Source organism: Rhinoraja longicauda, chromosome 5 (assembly GCF_053455715.1).
Source record: "Rhinoraja longicauda isolate Sanriku21f chromosome 5, sRhiLon1.1, whole genome shotgun sequence".
In the NCBI taxonomy this organism is placed as follows: domain Eukaryota; kingdom Metazoa; phylum Chordata; class Chondrichthyes; order Rajiformes; family Arhynchobatidae; genus Rhinoraja; species Rhinoraja longicauda.
Genome location: NC_135957.1, coordinates 22,199,267 through 22,216,103, shown reverse-complemented (window position 1 = coordinate 22,216,103; position 16,837 = coordinate 22,199,267). Strand labels below are relative to the sequence as shown.

Below are 16,837 nucleotides of genomic sequence, written 5' to 3'. Positions count from 1 at the left end.
CGGCCTCCCTCCCCTCCCCTCCCCTCCCCCTCCGCCTCCGCCGGCCCCGGTCTCCGGCTGATGTCGCCATGGTTACAGGGCAGAATATCTCCCCGAAAACGTCCCATCGCGCTGTAAGTAACCCCCTTTCACCATCACCCGAGCAGGTTTCCACACCAGTGATGGCGTTGAGTGATTACGCTCGCTGCCTTCATGTTGGAAGAATGTGTCCAGCACAACATTCAGCGACACCGAGAGACTGTTGCTCAGCGCGAGGGGTTGCCTTTCAAACCCTGTGTGTGTTCATCTGTGCCGCATCTACCGTCTCAAATGGATGTGTACGTTGCCACAGCATCCCTCGCCTGCCGGCCAAGTGTTTATCCTTCCATCAACATCAATGCATCGCGACAGTACTCTCGCTACAAAACTTCCTCTTGAATTGAAAGTGACTTGGGACAACAACCTGTGCTCCAGAATTTATTGCAAAAATACAAACCTTTCTGATGTTTTTTGCAGTTTCCTTTTTGTATTTAAGCACCAACGTGATTATATTAATGAGTCATTAGTGTTGAATGCAATATTCCTGTATTTAACATTCAATGTTTTGCATCAGCCATGGCTCGTTGAATATGGCTGTAACAGAGATTTGAGCATATAATAATTTACTGAAATATAATCTAATGCTGAAATGTCAAAGATGTTAAATTCTTCCAACATGTCAAAATGCTCCTTGATTTAACTGCAACATAGCTCTCTGTCCCATCCCTCCCTCCATCGCCTGCCCCATCCCTCCCTCCCTCGCCTGTCTCATCCCTCCCTCCCTCCCTCACCTGCCCCATCCATCCCTCCCTCCCTCGCCTGTCCCATCCATCCCTCCCTCGCCTGTCCCATCCATCCCTCCCTCGCCTGCCCCATCCATCCCTCCCTCGCCTGTCCCATCCCTTCCTCGCCTCCCATCCATCCCTCCATCGCCTGCCCCATCCCTCCCTCCCTCGCCTGTCCCATCCCTCCCTCCCTCCCTCACCTGCCTCATCCATCCCTCCCTCGCCTGTCCATCCCTCCCTCGCCTGTCCCATCCATCCCTCCCTCGCCTGCCCCATCCATCCCTCCCTCCCTCGCCTGTCCTATCCCTTCCTCGCCACAATGTCAGTGCTGAACCCAGATGCCAAGCTAAACAAATCTAGTCTGCCTGCACATGATCCTTTCCCCTCCATTCCCTGCATATTTGTCCATACAACCGATCTAAAAGTCTCTTAAACAACGCAGTCGTAACTGCCTACACCATCACCACCCCAGGCAGTATGTTCCACCACCCTCTGTCTGAAATACTCGACCCGCATATATCCTTTAAACTGACAGAATAATAGTTTGGAGACATTAGAGACTGCAGATACTGGGATCCTGAGCAAAAATAATGCTGGAGGTACACAGAAAGCCAAGCAGCATATGTGGAGGGAAATGAACAGACGATGTGTGATTGTCCTCGGACTATTGTTTTCTATTATTCTATGATTTATTGCCAGGCAACCGACTGCATGATATCACAAGGCATTTCCAGCATCACTTTGAATTCAGGAGTGTGATGGAATACTCTTCACTTGCTTGGATGAGTATAGTACCAACACCATCTACAACAAAGCATCCCATCAGCCACCCTTCACCATTTTCATCCCCTCCATCACTATTGCACTGTGACTGCATTGTGCACCATTGACAAAATGCACTACAAATACTCTCCCAAGCATAATTTTCAAATTCAGGGAATGAGGAGAGGATTTACAATTTTCCATACCATTTGTTTTGCACAAATTTTTATCAGTGACTGATGATTTTTCTCAAAGATTTTGAATTTTTTGTAGTTGATAGATATATATTTGCAAGTCAGTTTTCCTTTTGGACGTGCATTTTTATTGTTTGAATTTTCAAATTGAAATTTGATAAAATAAAATAAAAATAAAATAATTGGAGATAAACCAACTAATTTGTCAAAACTTTATTTACAAGAATGACCTTTGATTTAAGCCCTCTACACCTTGCCTGCTTTATTAATATAAAGTTTTAAAGCTGCAGATAGTAAAAAGATGCAGAAAAATCTGTGCATGACTTTAATTTCTTATTTTACAGCTATCTCTCTACTTAGTTGAAGGATGACAATGAATTCTCATTGCATTTGTAACTGCGATTTTCAAACATGTGTGAATAGGGGTTGGACTACAATCAGACACCAATGTCTGTGCTTATCATGGAACAGGATTTCTGAATATCTTTGCTTTCCCAACTGGCTTCCACATAAGGCGGAGAATAATTTTGTTTCTAATTAGGTAAGTTTAAACTATTGAAGCTGTTATTTGTTCCTGAATTTATTACGAATTGCTTAATTTTACAGGATTAAGAGAGATAGTTTCTTAAATTATTTCATGTGTAAAATTCTCCAGGTTAAAATTTGTTAGATTCATATCTTTTGGGCACTTATTCTTCATTTTAATTTTTTGTAGTGTGCATTTTAATTGATTAGATTTATTTTGTTTCAGTGCAGGAGATAATTTTGAATTAGTAGGTGTAAACTGATATGAGGTGTTTAATCATACACCAGAGAGTCACGACGATTAGAACCAGTGCCTAAGAATCAATGCTGCAGCTTCAGCTATTCACTGTCAACAAATGAATTAGGGGCTGGGGTAGATCTTTTGGGCCCTCAAGTCTGCAGTGCCATTCCATACAATCACGGCTTAACTGATTATGACCTCAACATCCCATCTACCCACCATAATCCTACACTTGCCTGCTTAGCAAGTATTTAACTATTTATCTCTGCCTCGAAAATCCTGAAAACCTTAACTTTCTTCAACCTTTGCAAAAGTGGGTTCCAAAAACTTGCAACTTTCTACGAGAAAGAAATGAGTCTTATCCATGTCTTAAATGGACAAACCCACGTTTTTAAATATTGATGCCGTCCCCAATTCAAGATTCTCCCATAGGATTAATGATTCTCTTGGGTCCTCCTTGTTAGGACTACTAAGGATCATGTATGTTTTAATGGTCCCCTCTCATTTTGCTAAACTCCAGTAGTCTGCCCAACCTTGCTTGATAAGGCAACCTGCCCAATCCAGGCCCTGATTCAAAATATCACCTGTTCATGTTCTCGAGAGATGCTGCCTGAGTTACTTCAGCACTGTGTCTTTTTTTGCCCAAACTAGGTATTTGTCTAGTAAATCTGTTCTGACCGTTCTCTGCGCAATAGCATCCTCCTTAAATTGGGAGACCAATTCTATGCACAGTTCTCCAGTTATGGTTCCACATAATGTCTTGTACAACTGAAACATGACCTCCTACATTTACATTGTATTCTCCGCGAACAATCAAAGATAACTTTCCTAATTATTTGCAACCTGCATGCAGGTAATTTTTTCTATAACATGTGTTTCTGCAACACAAATTGGACATATTGTGATTGCTGATTTGAGGAACGCTATTTTTATTGTGTTATTTTCTGCTATTATTTTCTGGTCGGGAAGTAGAAAGTCGCGTAAAAGTTACTTCGCAGAAAAACAAGTGTTGGAAAAAATCTATTTCCATGTAATTTCCCTGCACTATCAGATACTATTGTTTCTTACAAACACAGTCAGTGAGTTTCACCGTAGGTGACCAGTGAAACTGACAAGCAATAGCTTCTATTGACACTTGTGCAATGATATTCTATTAAGGAATGTAGCATGCAGCCTTTTGTTTTTTCAGCTTGCAATAACAAAAAATAACTGATACCTATTAAAAAGACTATTTTGAATATCCTGTTGGAAAAATACTCTAGCCCCATACCCCATTTTTTATACTAACACAATTCTGTCAATTATAACCTGATTTTCTATAACGTAGGATTTCTTAGGAATGCAACTATCACGTCTCTCACCATTTAGAATTATTGATGAACTAGATAGCACAATAGAGAGGCGTGAATCCAAGTTTGTCATTGGCAATGGTGCAGTAAGTAGATTAGTTTTAGTTTTTAGTTTTAGAGATACAGCACGGAAACAGGCCCTTCGGCCCACCGGGTCGGTGCCGACCAGCGATCCTGATTAACACTATCTTACACCCACTAGGAACAATTTTTATATTTACCAAGCCAATTAACCTACATACCTGTACGTCTTTGGAGTGTGGGAGGAAACCGAAGATCTCGGAGAAAACCCACGCAGATCACGGGGAATACGTACAAACTCCGTACAGACAGCATCCGTAGTCAGGATCGAACCAGGGTCTCCAGCGCTGCATTCGCTGTAAGGCAGCAACTCTACCTCTGCGTCACCGTGACTGCCCAGAAGACTGGAGCATAAAGTTACAAACAAAGGGAAAATATAGCGATGGCATGATTCTAAGTCATTAATTTTGCATCAAAAAGGATCATTCTGTTTTATTTAAATTCAGAGGTCAGTCTGATCTGTCAGATGAAGTGAAGGGTCATTGCTATGAAATGCGGAGTGTTTCTCCACAGATGTTGCCCGATCTGCTCAGAGTTTCTGGTTTTGTCTACTTGTGTCTATGATGTAGTGGACATAGTCATGTATAGTCTTTCCACTGACTGGTTAGCAAACAACAGAAATCTTTTCATTGTACCTTGGTACACGTGACAACAAAGTAAACTAAACTCTTTTGCTACAGCTTAATTACACTGCATTTGGAATTATGTGTTGAGCCTGGGTCTTACCTTCAAAAGCATAAATTGACAGTCCATGGTAGAGTTCAAGATTTGTTCATATTTTCAATTGTAAAGAATTAAGATTTTGATTTTAGTTTATAGAAATATCAAATGCGTCTGAGCAGTATATGCGGTAAAAATACTTTGAGGAAAAAGATGGATAAAAGCATGTATAAGAAGAAAGTTATGATGATGGATTTAGCTCTGGAGGGGTGTGACGGATATAGAGGGGTACAAGATAATTGGCATGTAAGATACACAGCAAGCACAGACCAATGGGGTAGCTGGTTTGTTTCTATATTGTAATTTTTAAAAACATGTTTGGCAATTCAAGGAATTTTTGAGATGATCTGTGTTTTTGTTAATGAATGTTAACATTTTGGAGTAGTGTTAGATTTTTGTTAGGAAAGGGGGGTGTGGATTATGCAGCCAAGTTGGAGTCAAGATAACAACCAGCCATGATCTAATTGAACAGTGGAATGGATTGTGGGGACTGAATGGTCTGTTCCTTTTGCTGCATTGAAAACAATAATGAGACAAGATTTTCACTGAGAAATTTATTCATGTTCTTTGTTACAGCTGCAAACTTGCCCTACATTTACAGTACAATGAACAACAGAAGAAAACGCGCAGCCCCCACACGGGTAGATGAGGAGGCAAAGAAAAGACTGAGTTGGAACATGTGTGATGACTTGAAGCAGCTTCAACCACTTGCTGTAACGGATAGCAGCAACAATCCATTGGCTGCAGGCTCAGGTTTCTCAGTGCAGGGAGATGCAGGGTCGCTCCTGGTGAGCAGTTTGAAACTGAATGAATCACCAAATGTCTCCAGCGTGACCGAGACTGAGGATGAAGGGGGATCTTTCCTGTCAAGCAGCTCTGCCCATCCCAGTCTCACCATCTCCCCATGTCATCAGGACAAAGAATGGTGTGCACAGCTAGATGAGTTCATCCTCCATCTTCCAGAAGGCCAAGTATTTCCAGATAATATTTTGTCTCTCTGTCTTTGCTTGTCAAAGACTAGTAACGATAGTTTGTTGCAAATCTCAGTCACTAAGGAAAGTGATGACTCTGAGAGTGATTGCCACGAAGAAGTGATTGGCTCTGTAAGAAGCTCATTCCCTTTTACAGTACTGGAGGATATATTGTGGCTTCAAAGAAAGCAAGTGCTCAGATTGTTCCAAAAGAATATTGAAGATTGTCAAACTTTGAAGGTATTCATCTTTCCAATATATTGTCAACTTTGACTTAACCATTAATCCCCCTGACTAGCTGTTTCTTTTTCCTCCTTTTCGGTTGTTTACTTCCTGCTCTTCTTGCACTGTAATCATATTGTGCAAAGGCTTTCTCTCCAATTACATAATAATAACGTAAGAAATTATGTCCTATCATATTGCAAAATTATTCTGAATTTTGTTAAATTGTTTGTGTATTCTGTATTTTGTTAAATCTTCTGGCTGACGGTGCTGAAGTGATTACTCCCACCTTTACAATCCTCTCTATGTCTATAGTGCTGTGTTTTCATTGCCCTTGCTTGTCGTCAAAGTGTGGGTAATATTGGGCTTATTTCTTTTCTCCATTTGGCTAAAGTGCTTGTTGAACATGTCCATTTCCTGGCACTGTCATAATGGTTGTAATATATTTTGCCCTATTGATGTCAAGTCAAGTCAAGTCAATTTTATTTGTATAGCACATTTAAAAACAACCCACGTTGACCAAAGTGCTGTACATCTGATTAGGTTTCAATGGAAAAAAAAAAGAAACATACAGCAGCACGCAAACAGTTCACAGCGCCTCCTCAATGAGCCTCAAACGCTAGGGAGTAGAAATAGGTTTTGAGCCTGGACTTAAAGGAGTCGATGGAGGGGGCAGTTCTGATGGGGAGAGGGATGCTGTTCCACAGTCTAGGAGCTGCAACCGCAAAAGCGCGGTCACCCCTGAGCTTAAGCCTAGACCGCGGGATAGTGAGTAGCCCCAAGTTGGCCGACCTGAGGGACCTGGAGTTAGAGAGGGGGGTTAGAAGATTTTTGATGTAGGGGGAGGGAGTGTCCATTTAGGGCTTTATACGTGAATAGGAGGAGCTTGAAGTTGATTCTGTACCGTACAGGGAGCCAGTGGAGAGAGGCCAGAATCGGGGTGATGTGGTCCCTTTTACGGGTACCCGTCAGGAGTCTCGCTGCGGCGTTTTGGACCAGTTGCAGGCGGGACAGGGAAGATTGGCTGATCCCAGTGTATAGGGAGTTGCAGTAGTCTAGGCGGGAGGAAATGAAAGCGTGAATGATTTTTTCTGTGTCGTCGAATTGGAGGAAAGGTTTGATTTTAGCTATGGTTCGAAGTTGGAAGAAGCTGGCTTTTACCACAGCGTTGACTTGCTTATCAAATTTTAATGCAGAGTCAAATATCATGCCGAGGTTTTTGACATGCGGTTTGACTAGGCAGGATAGACTTCCAAGACTGCCTGTTATCAATTTGATGGAGTCGGGGGAGCCGAATAGGATGACCTCAGACTTGCTCTCATTTAATTGGAGGAAGTTCTGTGCCATCCAACATTTTATGTCCTCAAGGCAGTGTAAGAGGCTGTTTAAATTTGACTGGTTGTTGGGTTTCAGGGGGAGGTAAAGCTGAGTGTCATCGGCATAGCAGTGGAAAGAAATGCCGTGCCTTTGAATGATTTGGCCAAGGGGGAGCATGTATAGAGAGAAGAGAATGGGGCCTAGGATGGAGCCTTGTGGAACACCGCAGGAGAGGCTAGCTGGAGCAGAGGAATAACTGCCTATGTTGATGGCGAAACTCCTATCTTTGAGGTACGAAGCGAACCAGCTCAGGGCAGTGCCATCAATGCCAACCGCGTACCGGAGACGGTCAATAAGGATGGTGTGGTCCACTGTATCAAACGCTGCGCTGAGGTCGAGAAGGAGCAGGATTGCACAGTCGCCGGTGTCGATGGCGAGAAGCAGGTCGTTGTGTACCTTCAACAAGGCAGACTCTGTGCTGTGGTGGGCTCTGAAACCTGACTGGAAACTTTCCAGGATGGTGTTTTGGTGTAGGTAGGGCACTAATTGGTTTAGAATTGCCTTTTCAAGGACTTTTGACAGGAATGGCAGTTTGGAAATGGGTCTGTAGTTGCTAGGCAAGGTGGGGTCTAGGTTAGGTAGTGGGGCATAGAGGAATGGCAAATGACTTGGTAGCAACTAGAAGGGGATGGATTATTTGTAAAATTGTAGTTTTCATTCAACCAAGAAACTGGGGTTTAGCAATGGAAAGCGTCACTTGGAAAAAAAGTTTTCATGTAGAATGCATGAAGTCTCTTGTTTTGAACGTCTCCATCAAAACTTTGTTTATTCTTCTCTTCTATAAGGAAATCAAACATAATTTTTTAGTTGCTTTATGAAGTGGAATCCTTCTCCTTTATAGCATTCAAGTAAATTTGTCTGCATCTGCTGCATGGCCTTGACATCTTCCTATAATGTGGTCCCTGAAGATTCAGTGAAGATTTGAGTTTAGAGTTTATCTTTTGCCTTTCTTTTGCCAAATGTCGTAGTTGTCTATTTAAGCTTGACTTGTTTGTTTTACACTGTAGGTGGGTGTATATCTTCTTGAGTCTGGTTTAGGAAAACCAGAGGACCTGAGTGAAGGAAGCAGCAGAATGAAAAAGACAAATATGTTGATTCAGAAACTCATGGAATATTTTTATGACTTAGCTGCTCCAGGTACAATGTTCATTGTAAATTGAAGATATAATCAAGGCAGCTTGTGAACTATTATAAAGCAAACATTTGCCTCTGCTAGAAATCTGTAATAAGCAGAAAATTGTGAAAATACTCAGCAGGTCCGACACCGTCTTTAGATCCTTCCTTTCACCTTATCACTGACATCATAATTTATACTTTCCCCATCAACAGACCTTTCTCATTAATTTGGAACATATTTTATCTAATTTTCTTCAGTTCCAATGCAAAGTTATGGATAAGAAACAATAATTCTGTATTCATTCTACAGATGCTGCCTGTGCTGAGTATTTCTAGCATTTTCTGTTTTATTTCGCATTTCACTGTATTTTGCTTTTTTCGATTTTAATGTTGTTAATTGGTGGATAAATATTGGCCGGCATCTATAGACTAGCTCCCGAACACACAAATGATCTTCTATATGCATCTTACATGGAAAACCAGTTCTTTTGGTAATATCCTTTATCTGTGGAATACTCCAGATCTTTGTTGCTGTTTTTCATCCCACCCTTCTTCAAAAGAGCAACAGTGAGCTCATTTATTAGTTTACATCAATGTGCAAATGTTTAATTTAGATTACTGTTCAGTGTTAGTTATCCTAATTCCAAAATTATGCTTACTAAGTAAGATAGTCATTGCAAAGACTGAACATTGAAGAAAGAATATGAAGAACTTTATTCGTTAAAAAGGAAAATATCTGAAATTTACTGTAGGTTTAAAAAACATTAAATCTGTGTTCACCTCTTTTTGTGATAGACATTTTCTTAATGATTCTAAACCATAAATTCATCTTTTTCGCTGTACCTTTTAATCCAGATGTATCTAACGTCGTTGAAGAAGCTAATAAAGAGCTAGAAAGGGAGAATGTAGAAGAGCTATATGACTTTGTACGTCATGCGCATCAGCGGGAAGTTCTCTGTAATGAGAAGGTTCAGCACACTCTGCTTGTTCCAACACTCAGACCATATCAGTGTCAGGCTGTCAATTGGATGCTGCAGAAAGAACATTACTTTGTTAATCCTCCCTCTGATGGTAAGTTTGAAATAGATGCTGCATAACACTCATGAAGATTAGATGAATCCACCTTATTGACCTGGAAACTCAATGTGGTAGAGTTCCAAATTTGATTTATTGAGGCAAGGAGTTTGTACTAGATTTATTAACGACCAATGCAAGATCTGTAGTTTTAGCCTTATTCTCAATTGTCAGTAATTAGAGCTCCAGGCGCTAGTGGAATCAAGGGATATGGGGAGAAGGCAGGCACAGGTTACTGATTGTGGATGATCAGCCATGATCACAATGAATGGCGGTGCTGGCTCAAAGGGCCAAATGGCCACCTCCTGCACCTGTTTTCTATGTTTCTATGGAAATCAGAGATGTGTATAAAGTTCTATGTTTCTATGGAAACAGAACTTTCTATGGAAACATCTTCTATAAAACATCATTCTTCATCACTACTATAGTTATTGTCACCATAGTGCAGAACACATAAGAACACAAGAAAATAGGAGTAGGAATAGCTACATTCTTCAAGCCTGCCCAGAATTCAGTATGATCAGGTGTGTTTTATGCTCGCCTCAACTCATCCTCTGAGCCATCCTCTCTGCCCATAACTTCCAGTCTTTCAAAAATGTATCTACCTCCATTTAAATATTTCCAAGAAACCAAGCTCCACGACTCTCTGTCATTGGGAATTTCATAGATTCACTAACTTGAGAAAAGAACTTTATACACATCTCTGATTTCAATTACTGGCTCCTTATCTCGCAACTATGGTCCCTCATCCAACACTTTCAGACTTGTGAAAACATCTGCTTTTTAATGCTTCCTCTTTCTTCTGAGCTCCATAGAATGGAGACCCCCAACTTGTTCAGCCTCTCTGAGCATCAGCTTCACTGAGTGTCAGCCTGTTTCAATTTGATTGTATTTTGTCTGAGACATTTGAATGGTAATTGAAAAGCAATAAAGTTAAGGAGGGTAAGGGAGTGCATGTGCACACAAGGAAACTGCTAAAGTGGAAAGCAGAAGGTAATGACAGGGATGAAGTGATTTTGACATAAGACAAACGGAGCTATAATGATCATCAACTAGTGCCATGGAGAAACTGCAAATTTGTGATGTCTGTGGTAAATCTGGTAAAGTACCAGAAATAGGGAGGCCAGGCCAGGTGGACATAACAACCCTTTCCCAGAAGTTTCCTGTGGCCTGCATTGCGCTTCACTGGAGTACTAGAAAGTCAAAGGCCGACTCAAGGCAATACACCTTATCCTTATGTCTTTGATACTACCAGTGTATGCACCACTGGTATTGGGATAGGAAGTTATTCCAAGAGCTATGGGTGATCTCAAGAATCTGAATGTTGTCGTCTGGGCTCAATAAGCCCTCAATGTCTTGTCACTCAAATAGGAACTAAATTGCGTAAAGGTTGGTCAGCTTCTGTTGACTGACCTTATTGCCTTTCTGTAATGCACTTAAAGTACATACAACACCACTAAACGAGTGAGCAGAAGATGCACATCCACCTGCCTGAGTAACTGCATTGTGCAGTTTTGCAAGCTTAATATGGAAAGGTTGAATCTGGGAATTTCTGGAGATAATAGTGGAAGTGAGAACACCCATGGGTTCTAATGTACTTGTTTTTTGCCATGCAGCTCTATCAGTGTAATGATGTGGATTAAAAACCTGCAATTGTTTCCATGCAGAAATTGCCCTACACTTGTTTTGGAAGGAATTCACCACTAAAGATGAGAAGAAATTATATTACAACCCCTACACTGGCTGGTGGGTATATTTTTGGTCCTTTTGATATGGTTTGAAGCTAAATGTCATTGTTTTGGAGTGTTGGTAGTTGAGATAGAGTTCTTTTGTGGGCTTTGTTACTGTAATAAATCTATCACGGATAGTATTTTATATTAAGATTAGGGTTCAGGTGGGGCCTCACTGCATCCTACTTCTTAATGCCTTCTGTAACATCATTGCACTTTATTGCACTCTACCTGTATTTCTGTTACATTCTCTATCCAGAACCCTGAGGCTTAGTCTACACTGCAGTTCTGAAAGTTAGCTACACTGTCAGAGTGGAGCCAACTCTCAGATGAAACCTTACGAAGCCACTTTCTGAGCTCTCAGAGGCAGTCGCAAAACATTTAGTAATAATAATAATAATAATAAACATTTATTTTATATAGCGCTTTTCAAAATACTCAAAGACGCTTTACAAAACAGTCAAGACATAAAAACAAACAAACGAACAAAAGATTTGTCCTGACGGAGAAGCGGCGAACAAATAGCGCCAGCTTCCTCTCACGTCAGGGTCCGGCAGTAAACAATAAAGAACACAAGACACACAATTACAGCTGCCTCACAGGTCTGTGGCCCGGGTTGAGCCTGACGTTAAGTTCTGTATGTGTAGAGTTTGCATGTTCTCTTGTAGAAACCAAAAAGGAAACAGTGCTGGAGTAACTCAGCAGATCAGGCTATATATGTTCTCTTTGGAGAACATATATAGGTGATGTTTCAAGTCAAAATCCTTCTTCAGACTGATTATTGGGGGGGGGGGGGGGGGGGGGGGACGACTGGGATAGAGAAGAGGCAGGACAAAGCATGGTAGGTGATCAGTAGACACAGGAGAGAGGATTATTGTCCCAAATTTTCCCATCAGCAAAAAAAAAACCATGGGAGTTGATGGGCATATTTGACACAGAAAAGGGTACAGGGCTTTAGGGCAATAAGAGGAAGCCAACTGGGACACAACTTGGACACAAGTGGGCCAAATATTCTGTGTCATTATAAGTGTTTACTTAAAAAATCAGACCATGTTGCTATTTCAGAAAAAGAACACGTATTTTGACAATTTCTTTGGAGTCATTTATCAATGTCACTGAAACACTGCTAGTTGTTTCAGTCCCGTTGCACTATGTGCTCCTTTGCTGCATATTAATTACCTGCCCAGCAGTCTCTTTATTAACAGTGATGATGTTTCTAATAAGTGCTTCACTTGACTATAAATCACTTTGGACATCCTGAGGATTTCAAAGGTTTATTGATTTTTTTTCTCGCTTTCACTTTATCTCCCACTCTAAAACACCATAATTTTCTTAGTTTTTATTTACAGCTTATGCTCTCATCCATCTGTGCATCAGGTGACTTTCTCAATTGTTACGATTGCTGTTTTTTAATTTCAATTTTATATATTTTTAGTTCGTTTTTTACCTCTGGTCTATTCAAGTAAAAAATAATCGAGACGAAATCAAATATATAGAAGTTGCTCATCTTACTGAATCTCCTTTTGTTGGGAATCTTGTCCTTTTGGATCCCAATCAATCTCAGATAGTCCAGCTAATGTGACAACTTTCCAAGTCACAAAGTCTAATTATTATTAGTGCAACCTAAAACAGAGGAGCACAATTGAATCCAAAATCAGTTTCCAAGCCAAATCTCAGATAATTTCCAATTGATCTCTGACTGTGTCTGTTTATTCAAATTAGAATATAGGTTAGATATATAAGAAACTGATCCAGATAACATTGTCAGTCATAGGACAATACCTTCTTCATTACATGATATAGTGCTTCTGACTGTATTGAACATAACCTTGGACTATTATTAACATTATGATCAAATAAATGCTGTATTCCTCACATGCTCCTTTTTTATTCTAAAATGTTTTTAGCATTATCCGTGACTGCCCTCTGTCAAGTACTGAATGGCCTGGTGGGATCCTGGCAGACGAGATGGGTCTGGGTAAAACAGTGGAGATGCTGGCACTAATATTGACACATAGGTGTAAAGACATCAAGCAAGACACACTATCATTCCCAGAGGTACAGTCCATCATTTAAACTTCCTATGGATGCTAGGTTTGATAATCCTGGAGTCTGCAGTCATTAAAGATTAGTCTCCTCCCAATTGCAATAAACAAACTTCCTGATCAGTGTTGGCAGTACTACCAGACATTAATCTATTTACTATAGTTGTGCTGAAAGGCAAACATGAATTTGTAAAGTTCTATAAAAAAACGTTGGGATCTGAAAAAGCTAACAATCTCTAACAATGTCTCTAAATTCTTGTGCATCCCAAATTGGTAATTTGAATAATGGAATGATGGGTCCCATTGCATCAGATTTCAGTTGTGATTTCTCAGATATGGAATTTCCTCAGCACATATTGCACAAAAGGTAGATGAGCAATTTGCCTGATGTATCAGCTGTTTATATTTGCCAATTCATACAAAACAATCGGGCAGTTATGTTGTCATGCTGGTTGATCAGTGGCTGTGTCTCACCAGATTTAGGAGAATCAGCAGATTCACCATGTTCCGAATGACCTCACTTATCCAAATTCACCCACATATTTTTAAAGCATATTTTATGCTCGCAATAATATAAATAAAATGTTTCAAACTACGGTATTCGTTATTGACAGGATTCATTATATATCCCATTAGTTTAATTATGGGTCATGTTATGGTGAATATTCATTGAAATGAAAGAAATATAACAAAGTGTATATAAAGCAATACAATATGGATAGCTATAAAAATTGACATTTCTGACTTAGATGATTAAGATTGGAAATAAATTATTGCAGTCAAACCTTCACTGATCATGTTCCTATATTACTAGGGAAAATCGACAAACTACTACATCCCACCTTTAGTGCCTACTGCATCTTGCAGAACAAGTGAGAAGAAAAATGAAATCAAATCCAAGGAAAAGGTGACCTATCCTAGTAAGTACACCCTTTGATATCATGTAGCAGATTGATAATGAAAGCCTCTGGTGAAATGTCTACTTATTGACTGTAAATCATACATGGGAGGCACAATATGCATCATCTGTTGCCAGTTTATTGTAATGGACAGAAAATTTGAAACAGTACTGGTGAAGTTTACCATCCCTAAAGAGTCGTGGAGTCATGTAGCATAGAAATAGGCCATTTGGCACAACTCGTCCATGCCCACTAGGATGCCCCATCTAGGCTAGTCTCATTTGCCCGTGCTTGGTCCTTATCCCTCCAAACTTTTCCTGTCCAGGTATCTGTCCAAAGGTCTTTTAAATGCTGATATAGTACCCGTCTCAACTACTTCCTTTGGCAAAACCACTTCTGCTTATTACTAGCAAATATTTCCTCTGGTTTTGGGCTGGAATATTGGCTGCCTTTAACACAACTGGCATTCAGGTATAATGAAGATTTTGAGGAATGCCTTGCCTCTATCTGAGATTTCCTCCAACCATTGAACTGACCTGAAGCCCTCTTAATTCACAATTGGGACCCAACCTGATTGCATTCTTTCTCTAAATATGAACAAAACATTGACAGTGATTGCCCTTGATGTCAAGGCAGTATATGGTAGGAAATGAAAGAACTGGGGTGAGATTGGCCAGTCAATATCAAGGAGAAAAGACAGCACTAGGTAGTCATATCTAGCACAAGAGAAAATACTTGTGAATTTTTTAGTTCTTAAGTGATAGGAGCAGAATATAGGCCATTTGGCCCATTAAATCTACTCTGCCATTCAATCATGGCTGATCTATCTCTCCCTCCTAACCCCAGTCTCCTGCATTCTCCCCATAACCCCTGAAACCTGTACTAATCAAGAATTTATCTATCTCTGCCTTAAAAATATCCATTGACTTGGCCTTCACAGCCTTCTGTGGCAAAGAATTCTACAGATTCCCCATTCCAGGACTTGATGCAGAGGTTTGTGAAGATTGTATCCTGGTATCAACTAATTTCATCTACTCTTAAATGACTTTACATCCATGATTGTAGACACAAGGAAACGCAGATGCTGGCTTACAAAAATAACACATGCAAGTGCCCGTGGCAATACGTTTAACCTAAAGAAATTCAAAGAAGATGTTTTTGAGGATGATGACAAGTTTCGCCAGGCTGATGAGAGTGTTAGTAGAAGGAACAGAGACCTAATCAATTTCCCTCTACTAACACTCTCTAACGCTTGGTAGACTTGTCTCCTTTAATGATCTTAGCCTCCATTTTTCCAAAACTTTCTAGGATCTCAAAACATCTGAATCCCATCTCTCTTTGGACTTACTTAGACATTTTCAGGATTCCAAACTCCTTGGTTTCCTATATCTTAGCTTCCACCTCTTTCAGCCTAACACTCTTTGCACAGTGGTTCTGTGGCAGCTACCTAAACACTGAAATGATGAAGCTTTTTCCAGTTGTGTTGGAAAGAACCATTCAAATCAACCAACAACTTGTGTTAACTTTACAAAGTTTGGTGCCTCACAGAATTAATGTCAAACAAATATTTGGCAGTAAAACGTATATGGAAATATAGGGGCTAGCGTCTAAAAGCTTTATCAGAGATGGCATTAAGAGTGTCTTGATGAAGAAAGTGGAGAGATTATAGGGGGTTTTGGACAGAAATCTCAACTGGTTGAGACGAGAGGAAGGATGAGGTCATGGAGAGATAAGAATCCAAGGAAGATTAAACTTGGAACAATTGAAAGATTGCCTCGAAAGGTGAATTAATGGTAGTGTGATTGATCACAATTCTTTTATTTTATACGCAGGTCTTCGAGTGATGCTAATTACTGCTATAAGGGAAATGAATGTAAGGAAGTCAACCTCAGTCAGTGCAATTTATAAATACATCACTGCTACCTACAAGTATGACATTCAGCGGAATCGCCATCTCATCAAGAAAATCTTAGCCAAACTTATTGCAGAGCAAGTGATCAAACAGGTTAAAGGTCATGGCTTGGCTGGTTCCTTTATTATTGGAAAGAATTACAAGGAACAAATAAAAAGAAAGGGAATGGAAAAGCAGGTATTAACTGTTCCGTCTTGCTGAAATGATTATTTTTTCAAGCCATGTTTACTTCCACAGTAATTTCTTCTATCAAAGTATTCACTTGTAAGGGAAGTTACTGTTCATTTATTACAGTTAATCTTTTTACCTTGGAACTCGGGAATAGTAATTTCCTTCAAGATTGTGCTTGTTGTTCTGCCTGAGCTATTAAATTTTACAGGAAATTTTACAGGAAATGAATATCAGTTGTATAAGGTATGATCCTCAAAGAGAAATAATAGTTTGCTCAAAAGGAAGCCCAGATAAGTGATGGTCCAGTTGGCCTGTGGTGGTGTCAGAGAAATCAGCCCCTACAAGGTAGAGGTCAGTTCACTTAAAACAAAAACAGCATCTCCTTTGTCAGGATGACAATGTTGGTGATTTCATTACAGAATGGAGTGTTGGAAATTCAAAGGATTTAAATGATAGTACATAGGGTAATTGAGATGTTTGATGTCACATTGGCAGTATGTAATGAAAAGATAAAGAGAGACTGAAGCCATAGGGAAAGGTCCACGTGGTGCAGGTATTTAAAATATATATTTATTATGTTGGTAATGCTGCCCTTTACTATCCATCTATAATCGTCCTTGAACTGAGGACCAGTTAAGAGTCAAG

The 16,837-nt window shown here is 40.1% G+C and overlaps 1 protein-coding gene across 4 annotated transcripts in view; it reads left to right on the top strand.

The window, feature by feature from the left end:
- The first annotated feature begins 2 nt into the window (after window positions 1-2).
- shprh (SNF2 histone linker PHD RING helicase) overlaps window positions 3-16,837 on the top strand; it is a 61,501-nt gene continuing 44,666 nt past the window's right edge. For 2 of the 4 annotated variants that reach the window (XR_013547252.1, XM_078399047.1), the window contains exons 1-9: window positions 3-113; window positions 2,104-2,300; window positions 5,252-5,886; window positions 8,253-8,382; window positions 9,217-9,432; window positions 11,103-11,181; window positions 13,073-13,223; window positions 14,025-14,130; window positions 15,942-16,198. Coding sequence is in view for 3 of the 4 variants with exons in the window: in XM_078399047.1 (XP_078255173.1) it covers window positions 5,281-5,886; window positions 8,253-8,382; window positions 9,217-9,432; window positions 11,103-11,181; window positions 13,073-13,223; window positions 14,025-14,130; window positions 15,942-16,198 (1,545 nt within the window). In the remaining variant the exon portion in view is untranslated. Of the gene's footprint in view, window positions 114-1,259; window positions 1,279-2,103; window positions 2,301-4,163; window positions 4,404-5,251; window positions 5,887-8,252; window positions 8,383-9,216; window positions 9,433-11,102; window positions 11,182-13,072; window positions 13,224-14,024; window positions 14,131-15,941; window positions 16,199-16,837 lie in introns of those variants that run through there. The other 2 variants (XM_078399048.1, XM_078399049.1) reach the window with 2 other exon arrangements.